At 37.8% G+C, this 10,605-nt stretch overlaps 1 protein-coding gene across 2 annotated transcripts; it reads left to right on the top strand.

Annotated features, from left to right (window-relative positions):
* The first annotated feature begins 1,641 nt into the window (after nt 1-1,641).
* On the top strand, nt 1,642-7,054 carry LOC109216267 (NAC domain-containing protein 19-like). Of its 2 annotated transcripts, none has more exons than XM_019380413.1 (4): nt 1,642-2,155; nt 3,483-3,707; nt 4,431-6,239; nt 6,319-7,054. In XM_019380413.1, the coding sequence occupies exons 1-3, from the start codon at nt 1,709-1,711 to the stop codon at nt 4,554-4,556; spliced, it is 798 nt and encodes a 265-aa protein (XP_019235958.1). In that variant the 5' UTR covers nt 1,642-1,708; the 3' UTR covers nt 4,557-6,239; nt 6,319-7,054. The 2 variants fall into 2 exon arrangements, 1 of the variants encoding a protein (XP_019235958.1); XR_002066464.1 differs by having other exon boundaries at nt 1,650-2,155; nt 3,466-3,707; nt 6,319-7,053.
* The last annotated feature ends 3,551 nt before the right edge of the window (nt 7,055-10,605 follow it).

Here is a 10,605-nt window from a genome sequence, read left to right as displayed (position 1 = left end):
TTTTCGACTTACCCCTACCTCTCCGTTGGCCCTCCAAGGTCAACCTCTCAAACCCATCCACGGGTACATTTGTGCCTCTCCTCTTCACATGCCCGAACCAAACTCAGCCTCGCCTTCCGCATCTTGTCCTCCACCGAGCCCACGCTCACTTTGTCCCGGATAACTTCATTTTTAATTCTGTCTAACCTGATATGCCCCCACATCTATCTCAACATACTCATCTCAGGCACCTTCACCTTCTGGTCATGGGAGTTCTTGACTAACCAACACTCCACCTCATACAACATAGTCGATCTGACCATCGCTCTATAGAACTTCCCTTAGGTCTTGGTGGCACATTCTTATCACAAAGGACACCGGAAGCGAGCCTCCATTTCATCCATCCTGCCCCAATACAATGTGTGACATCCTCGTCGATCTCCATATTCCCTTGAATAATTGATCTGAGATACTTGAAACTCACTCTCCTAGGGATGACTTGAGAATCAAGTCTCACGTCTTCGTCCATTACCTGAGTCGCACCACTGGACTTGCACTCCAAGTATTCTATTTTGGTCCTACTCAACTTAAAACCTTTAGATTTCAGGGTCTGCCTCCAAACCTCTAACCTCTCATTAACACCCCCACGCGTTTCGTCGATCAACACAATGTCATCTGTAAATAACATGCACCACGGCACCTCCCCCTGAATGTGGCGTGTCAGCGCGTCGATCGCTAGGGCAAATAGATGGGCTGAGGGCTGACCACTAGTGCAACCCCATCATAACTGGATAGTGTTCTGAGTCCCCTCTCATTGTCCTCGCTCGAGTCTTAGCTCCCTCATACATGTCTTTAATAGACCTAATGTAAGCAACATGAACACCTTTAGCATCCAAACATCTCCACTGAACCTCCCTCGGCACTTTATCGTAAGCCTTCTTAAGTCGATAAACACCACATGTAAATCTCTCCCCTCTCCAATATTGCTCCACCAACGTCCTAACAAGGTGAATGACTTCCGTGGTTGAATGTCCCGACATAAATCCGAATTAGTTCTCAGAAATAAACACAATCCTCCTCACCCTCAGCTCTACCACCCTCTCCCAGACTTTCATGGTATGGCTTAATAACTATTGATACCCCAATAGTTGTTACAGTTTTGAGTATCACCCTTGTTCTTATACAACGGGATCATCGTGTTCCATATCCATTTTTCGGGTATCTTCTTCGTCCTAAAAATGACATTAAATTATCTAGTGAGCCACTCCAAGCCCGACATACCCATGCTCTTCTAAAATTCCATCGGGATTTCATCCGGCCCGGTCGCTCCCCCTGCTCATCTTACGTATATAACCCCCTTAACCTCTGCTACTTTTATACGCATACAATACCCAAAGTCCCGACAACTCCCGAAGTGTTCTAACTCAGTCACCTAGCACAATATTCCTATCCCCTTATTCGATCAACATTTTATGGAAGTAAGTCCTTAGAAATACCCATAAACCCCTGTAAATGAACGTAATACCCATAACTGATTTGGGACTCGGAAATTAAAATATTAAACTGATTTGAGCCAAACACGTGAGATTAGTAAGCGGAGTACGTACACAGCAGGGTGACACTAGAAATCCCTGAAGAAACTTCACAGCCACGCTTCCTCCCATATATAAACCCCACCACCTGTACTGCTCTACTCAAACACTCAACTTAATCTTACTCTCTCCCAATTATGGGAGATCCTAATCCGACGTCGTTTTCACTTCCTCCCGGTACCCGATTTTACCCCTCCGACGAGCAACTGATTTGCTACTATTTATCTTCAAAAAACAGCGCCGATCATTGTAACGACTTTCAATTTAACCTAATTCGAGAAATTGATTTCTACAATTTTGACCCGTTCAACTTACCGGATTCCGCCTGTTTTAAATACGGACGCGGCGGCCGGAGAAGGCACTGGTTTTGCTTTGTGGCTAGGGTTTTAAAGGGAGGACGGAGGAGAGCTGGGGGTGGGTACTGGAAGAAGAGAGGTAGAGTTAGGGATGTGATGGGTGAGGGTGCAGGGGAAGTTGTGGTGGGTACGCGAAAAAGTTTTGTTTTTTATTTAGGGGATTGTACTAAGACTGCTGTGAAGACTGATTGGTTGATGTATGAGTACGCTTTAATTGGAAATCCTATGGTACATTCTGCTATACAATCTTTGTTACATCATTTTTTTTCTTATCCGTACATGAAGTGTTACATAAATATACGCTTATGTATACCTGCATTATGCGGGTCTTTGGTTATATCCTCAATCAAGGACGGACGTACAGTTTTAGCTATGTGTTTAGTAGAACCAGTAGCTTTGGTTCAGATCCTATATTAGATTTTTAACCCAGTAATTTAAATGGTCAATGGGTTCACCGAAACCATAAAGTTCAAATCTTGGATCTGCCACTGTCTTCAATGGGGCTGTATAGGTGTATACAGTTTTAGCTATGTGTTTAGTAGAACCAGTAGCTTTGGTTCAGATCCTATATTAGATTTTTAACCCAGTAATTTAAATGGTCAATGGGTTCACCGAAACCATAAAGTTCAAATCTTGGATCTGCCACTGTCTCAATGGGGCTATATAGGGGTTTGAATTTTTTTATTGTATCAATTCTGAGTTGGGTTTCTTTTAATTTGCTGTGGAATTGGTCTTTTATTTGAATACAGTGTCAAAGGCTTTATTTTTTAGTGCACATTGTGTTCAAGCTGACTTTGGCAAGTGTCGGTTATTTCCCTTCTTGGAGTGCTAAATGCCACTCTTATTTTACACGTAGGTTATGTAATTAGCTTGGTATTCAGGATGTGCTTGTTTTGTTAGGTATATTGTCACCCATTAATAGTTATGTTAAAGAAAAACTTTGTAAGATATAACAGTTTCCCCTGCATCCCAAATGGAGCAGGCGAGTCAGATATACTTGTGTGTTATATGATTTTTTAACTGAATTAAGCACCATATTAATAAGGGCGCGTAGGGATGAGGGCTGGTGATTCTGGAATTAGGGCGTATGCTTTCATTTGATATATTTTTTATTGTGATTGCTGAAACAGATCACTGAGTGTCAACAGCTTCTTATTTAGCTTCCTCTTTTGGGTGTGTGTTATTGTTCTGAAGTCTTGATGATTTTTTTTTTTTTTCATTTAAGAAAGATTATTAAAGTGGCACATCCTGAGTTTAACCATAAATTCTGCCTTTTATGTTGGTACCTCTCATATCTCTCTCTGCATTTCGTAATCTACATATTAAGAAGTTTGAGGTAGAAATTCACCAAATCATGGTACTCAGAGTTAGAGCGTTTTTCGTGTTGTTGCAGTTTTCCCCATTTTCACTGTGTTTACCATTGTTGCTACATATTTGATGGTTCTACGGTCATCAAAAGTATCATGTGGTTCTACTTATATGCAGATGTCTGTATCCTGCTGCGTATAAGATATTTGCTACATGTAACATGTCTCCAGCTTCTACTTGTGTGCAGGCATCGTTTGTTCTATGCCGAGTATTTATCAAATCTCATTATCGAAATAACTTGTCAGAGCATGTATTTAGTTCCTATGGTGAAGAAACTGTGGCGGCAATACGTCATGTAGGTATTCAATGTGATGGAACTGCTGTATCGGTTACTGAGTCTAAAATGCATGATGAAAATACCGTTGACCCGGAGAATGATAGTCAAGCTCTTACAGAACCTGTTGCTGAGCAGGTATGCCAAAAAGAAAGCTTTATCTGTTTAGTATTTTAAAGGTGCTTAGTTACCTTTTGCTTCATTCACTATGCCAAGCTTTCGTGCTGAATTGCTTCTGTTGTTTGTTGCTGGTTCAGGAATCATCAGTGACTAATATGTATGCTCATCAAATATTTGACATGCACAAAATATGCATTTTATCTTTAGAATTTACCTACTCATTTTGTTAACATTTGAAAACAAGAAACCTCTTGGAGAATATGGGGCTGGAGTAAAATGTTTGAATTGCTGCCTCTATTGATGAATGTTCTCTTCTTCTGTTTTCCATATCTTTTGTTGCTTTTGTTAGGAATGGAATCTGAGTTACTGTTTCTGCATTTAGGTGCTTATAATGTAGGCTTAAGAAGTCTACCTTAAGTGTGCCTTCTTTATTAGCTAATCGAAAACTTTTCATCCTTCAAACTTTAACTGTGTTAGTTTGTTAAGTAAGTGGTGATGTTCCTTTCCTATCCTTTTTCGATATAAATGGGCCTCCCTAATGTGGGTTTTTGATTGGGCCTTTTTCACTTTTAACCCGCGCCAGAAACTATTTTACATTTGGTAGCCAAAAAAGTGTATAAAACTTGTATAATTTTTGTATATAACATACAGAATGTATATATAAAAAAAAATACATTCTTTCGGCTATTATTTTGAAAGCTGCTATACAGTGTCATTTTCCCTTTTTGATTCATGCCGCAGATTGGTCTTGAGAGTGGCGGACCTCCAGTTCTCAATGGTTTTTCTGCTCAGGAACTGACGGCGATTTTAGAAGGAGATTTTATAGAGTTGGATGACCTTCTATGCCCGCTTTCCGCCATTAACTAAAAGAAGATAACAGCAACAAGCCCAAAAGTTCAACAGCAATCCCAAGCAAGTACAACCAATAACAATCCAAGCAAGTAAAATCGATAAGAATCCCAAGCAAGTAAAATCGATAAGGATCCCGAGCAACCTATTTTTGGGAATCAGTATAGCATCAATTTCAAGCCGGATTATATAACTAAAGGCGACAATAATGGTATTCAGGTCACTTTCCATAGCAATAGAAAGTGAGATTATAATAGGTCAATGAAAGAGTGATCGGTAGTTATCAAAACTGTGAGGTCACCTCCTACAGAGGCATCATTTTTGAAAATCAGCTCAAGAGAATTGGATGAGTAACTGTTCACATTATTTTGTTGTTTGGATGGAAATCTTGACAGTTACCAAATTATGAGGTCACTTCAACGGCATGGTTTCTGAAAATCAGCTCAAGAGAGTAGATAGGTTGAGTAATGAGGCTCACCTTTCAAGTATACAATTGCCTGGAAGGATGGTGAAGAGTTATGTTACCTAATACTGTGTCATGATCCATGGAAATTGGCTCAATAGTATTAGATTGCGTGAATAGTGGCTCACGTTACCTGGACAGACATTTTAAACAGTTATCAAATTACGAGGTCAATTCATACAGTTTCGTGATTGCTGAAGATCAGCTCAAGATAATAGATGGAGTGAGTGATGAGGTCAATTTACAATTATACAATTACCTGGACGGATATCTTGAGTAGTGGCTGAATGAGTCAAGTCACTTTATACAGTGTCATGATCCTGAAAATCAGGTAAAGAGGATTAGACTGGGTGCGTAATGGCTAACATTATATTGTTACCTGAATGGATATCTCAACAGTTATCAAATTATGAGATCACTTCATACAGTGTCAGAGATTGCTGAAAATCAGCTCTGGATAATAGATCAGGTTAGCAAGGTTCACACTTTACAATTATGCAACTACCTGGATGGATATATTGGATATGGTTGAGAGTTGAATCAACTTAATACAGTGTCATAATTGCTGAAGATCAGCTGAAGAGAATTAGACTGGGTGAGTAATGGTTGTATTATGAACTGGATGGATATCGTAAGCGTTATCAAGTTATAAGGTCACTTCATACAGTATCATGAGTTCAATATCTCAAAAGTAATAGATCGCTGAGTAAAGCTTGGATTACACTTATACAATAGGATGGATGTCTTGTTATATGGGTGGGAGTTGAATTACTCAAAGAAATGTCATGATTGCTGAGCATCAGCTCAAGACACTAGATGGGTAAGTAATGGCTCACATATTACAACTACTTGGATGGACACCTCTTGTATTTGGTGAAGAGTTAACAGCTATAGCAATGACATGGATGGCCATCTCATATGTGGGGAAGAAGGATATCTTGTGTATGGTGAACACTTAATTACGGGAGCACCAACATGGATGTATATCTTGTATATGGTAAAAAGTTAATACAGCAACAACAACAAGTATCTCATAATTCTAAGCAAGTTGGATGGTGAAGAGTTAACAAATAGCTCCAAAGTCCATAGGATGTGACAATGTCGGTTGGTTATGAGGTGACGAAAATGTGAGCAGGCTGGTGCTGGTGGGAGAGCAGGTACAAGCACGTACCTGGTGGAATAGTAGAGGAGTGCACAAGCTGGCCCGTCTGTCAGGACCCAAGTTCTCTTGCTTTCAGGTATTTAACATAATTTTGTATTTTTTTAACAATATTTTGATGCAGAAAAGGATTGATTCCTATTTGATTTGTGATGCAGGCCGGCAATTTTGGATCATTAGTAGACTCTGCTCTTGGTGTAGATGTGGCAGCATAGTTAAGGTTATTGGTACGTTTTGGCGAACTTGGCGGTGTAAGATAAAATCTCAACATTGCCTTTCTTTTTTTGGCTTCACAAGTCTTCCAATTTCTAGCGATCATGCCTAGTAGTAAGTTGTGGAGAATGTAAAACTTCAAAGTCCAGTTCCAGATAAGTAATGTTTTAAACAAATCCTAGTACAAGATAGTAGCATTATGAGAATCTGCTGATTCTCTTTCAGATTAAGTACTTTGGGTATTTGTACTATGAGTTCTCTAGGAACTTTTCCTATGCACCGACTGTAGTTTGTGAAGCTTGAAACTGTTGTTGCACTCTATTCACAGTACGAGTGCCAGAGGAGCTAGTGGTATACAAGTATTACCCTACCTTGTGAGGATAGAGAGTCTGTTTCCAATAGACCCTCGCCTCAGGACAAATTTAACCCCAACATTCAAAGAAATAGTTGGGCGTCGTGAATCTTCGTTTCTCTGGAAAAAGAATGACTCCAGCAAAGTTTCAGCCAAGCTTTTGGGTTTTCAATAAGACGCTATGGTTTTTTTTTTGTTGCAAGATCTGAAGAAGATAGCCTACGGTCTTCTTGCCCTGCAGGAAACCGGGCGGAGAAAGATGGAAAAATTTCAGTAAGCAAAAACAAAAAGTTTCTTATATCAAATAGACACTTCTCAAATAGGAAATGAAGAGCTGGTTTAGTTTGAGTAAATCGTTAATCAATTTTCATATCTATTTTTGTCCCAATCATTTTATTTTAAATGATCCTTTAATCGGCAGCAACAATTTGGTTAATGACCGGTGTCATATTGGTTCCCATGTAACAAATTTCAAAGTAAAAAATTAACTAAACAAGGAAATCAGAAGAATGAAAACAAATGGGTTGATTTGAGAACCTAGCTTGTGAGTGTTTTATGCACGTAGGAAGAATTTTTTGTTTTTCTTAAGCATTAATAGAAGAATATCATCCCTATCACTTGGCAAATTTTGGGGATAGACCCCTTAGGATTGACTAAATGACACCCGCCACCATTTTGATTTGAGGAACATTATGAACGACTTGAAAGAAACTTCTGGCATCACCCATTTCACAATGAAAAATTTAGGGACGTTATATGCAATAGCACCTGTGCTAATGAGAAATGTAGCACAGATAATTTGGATCCTCACCCATGCTATAGTATATGAACCATCTGTTGCATAGAATTATGCCTCTTTTCTGAAGATTTGGTCGAGTGAGATAACAATTGTGTTAAAGCTGTCACTGTCCCTATTAGACATATCAGCTTCGATTGGCTTTGATCTTCCGTAACTCTTGGGATCTTACTTTTTTACCTTGAGATGACTTTGAATTATAGTCCTGAATCTATTGATGCATGCCTGTCATTGCCAGAGTATTCGTTAAGCAAAGCAGCCTTTTATATACTGATCAATGGTGCTTTTTAAGGGGTAAAATTGTCAAATATCCAATTGATTGGAGTAGTTCATCAATGAAGCATCACGCTTTTTTTCATGTTTATGCTTTGATCACAAAAGGCGGACCAGAAAAGCTTTGGTTTATTTTCTTTGTTTGTAGGGTCTGAATGTTTAAAGTATTTCGCTACATGACACATTAGTCATGTTCTGCACTGCAGCGATAGTATAGTCAGTCAAGAGGATGCAAACTCCAATTTCCTCTCTAATTTTAAATTTTGTTACTTTCCTCATAGGAGACAATTACCCACCAAAAGAAGTAGTCTATGTTGGACTCAGATAGTGCAGGTGTTGGTTCTATTTTTGATTATCCTCCACTCACTATTTCCAGAAAGTCCAGCTAACATTTGCTTTGATCAGCCAACAATTATCAGTGGTAGAGAATAGAGATGCACATTAATGATGAGTAAATACACGAACAACCATCCCCTTTCACCCTTTTCTTCCAAACTCCAACCCCAAAATACAATTCCATAACCATAAGAATAATAGATCAGCTCGAAATGCTTTCTTTAGGGGCTGTCTTGTACAATTTTCCTTGTTTGTATGACCAACTATTCTTTCATGTATATGGGTTTGCTTTGGAAATGTTAGCAGGGTCTTTTGATGCTTGAATCAGGGTACGTTGTCTACATTATTCTCTTTTAGGGTATGGCCTTTCCCGAACTAAGTGTGAACTTGGGATGCTTCATGCACCGATCTGCCCTTTTATTTAAAAAATTAAAATCTCTGGAAAAATATTGGCTCTAGCTATGATGAATCATATGAATGCTAAATTTGTTAACAGATGAAACAAATACGATAGATTCTTATAATTGATTCCAACTAATTTAGGATTTGAGACATCGATGAATAACTAATTTTCTACAAATTAAATACTCATTTTTACGAGGATGGAACTAAAACTTATACATCATTTGTCTTTGCACCCATAATTGATATAATAATCATGGAAAATTATCCTCTCCCAGATTTTTGTTCGTCCTTCTCATTTCTTTCCTGCAATAATTCATGGTGTTTGTGTAAAATGTGTTCATTGCCTAGTAGGGACATGTGTGGTAATGATTTAAAGATTGTATGTTACTGAAGGTTGGTACAAAAATTACTTTTTCACGCTTTGCACAGAAGAGAGGTGCTTCTCTTTAATGTTCATAATTTTAAATCAAAGTGTTTAAAGGGGCAATTCTCTGTGGTTCGGTAGCTGCAATACATTGTCGGTCCTAGCAAATATTTTTGTCATACCTTCCTCTGGCCATTAGTATTATTTTTGACACTCAGAAAATTTTTCCTGTTCAAGTCAATACTCCCTAATTCTTTTGCATTTTCCAGTCTCATTTCCAAACTGTTTGGACTTAGTTATGTGAATTCTGTATATTTATTGGACGTCTACTACATTTGGGAAATAATTATAGCCGCCAACTGTTTGACAAAAAGTGTTAAGCTCTTTGTTAAACGAATTAATGAGAAAACGGAGGATAAATCTTAACAAAGGATAATTAACTCTAGATCAAAGCGCGTTAAATACGAGAATGGAATATAATCAAGCTTATAACCTTTTTTAAGATAATAAATATAAAAAATAAACGATAAGCTTACATTCTTGATGTACTGTTCCATAATGTGAGAACGAAGAAGAAAAAGAAGGAATGCCATTGATAGCTACGGGATCTCTCTTTATTGATTCAGCAATGTCGATTACAAAGATTTGCAACCAAGATCTAGACTTTCGCTTTATTTTTGCTAGAGATCCTCTCCTATTCTTCAGTCTCTCTTTCTTGAAGGAGAGCAGCCCCTCTTTCCTGTCATCTCCCCTCCTATATATATTATTACAAGTATTCCCTTTTGTCCAATAGTTTTTAGCCAGAACACCCTCATCTCTTGATTGTACTTTACATTGCTCCCCTTAAGTATCACGACATATACTTTGCCGTACAAACTTTCTGATGGCTCGATCTCGACAGTGGCCGAGATACTCGTCGTTATTACGCCTTGTGGATACGACCACGGCTTAGTCCCTTGCCATTCCTTTTAGCACTTATGGTCAGATTTTGACCCATACACTAAACAAATGTACAAAAAATATATTGATTATGTATAAAATATGTATATTATATAGTAATATACAAAAGATATATTTTTTTAGCTATTGTTTTAAAGGACGGGTGTACAATATCGATTTCGCATATTTTTATATTTTATTCTATTATAGTCGGGCAAATTTAATTCAGTAAGGGTAATCATTTGACTTTTAAGACTAATGAGAAGATCTATAGAGATTCTCTAAATTTCGTACTTATATCTAATTGAATTTAATGTAAGTATAACTACAACAATATATCTCAATTTCAGTAGTTGATACCCCATATATGGATTATTTGCTTCCATGTATTTACAGAGTAAGAAGGAACCAAATGAATTTTTTTTGTCATTTGATCATTGCTACAGCGCAAGCTAATTGAGAGAACCATCTTTGTTGACCCCGTCTTTTACGTGTTCATATTAATACCTTCTAATGTGCCGACTTTCCTTTACATTTCCTCTTTTATATTTTCGAAGCAATTTCTCTTACTTTTGTTTCCCAAATGTACATTCTTGAATCTTGCAAAAGATTAGGACAATTGAGGGTGAATAGTTTCTTTTGTTTGAACATGTTATTGTCTTACACACAAACAGCATACCCAAGAAACTTCTTATGGTGAGCACATGATTAATGTGATATTATGGAATATGAGATTATTTAAAAAAATTCAAATCCTTGGGAAGTTA

Source organism: Nicotiana attenuata, unplaced genomic scaffold, assembly GCF_001879085.1.
Source record: "Nicotiana attenuata strain UT unplaced genomic scaffold, NIATTr2, whole genome shotgun sequence".
Lineage (NCBI taxonomy): Eukaryota > Viridiplantae > Streptophyta > Magnoliopsida > Solanales > Solanaceae > Nicotiana > Nicotiana attenuata.
The sequence above is the reverse complement of the archived record's forward strand: the minus strand, read 5'-3'. Positions and strand labels throughout refer to the sequence as shown.

What these genes read in the sequence shown, in the direction of transcription:
- LOC109216267 (XM_019380413.1), top strand. Translation starts at nt 1,709, where the DNA reads ATGGGAGATCCTAATCCGACGTCGTTTTCACTTCCTCCCGGTACCCGA. An exon ending in CTTTAATTGGAAATCCTATG is followed by an intron (nt 2,156 to 3,482) that starts GTACATTCTGCT and finishes ACTTGTGTGCAG; the next exon opens with GCATCGTTTGTTCTATGCCG. An exon ending in CAGAACCTGTTGCTGAGCAG is followed by an intron (nt 3,708 to 4,430) that starts GTATGCCAAAAA and finishes TTCATGCCGCAG; the next exon opens with ATTGGTCTTGAGAGTGGCGG.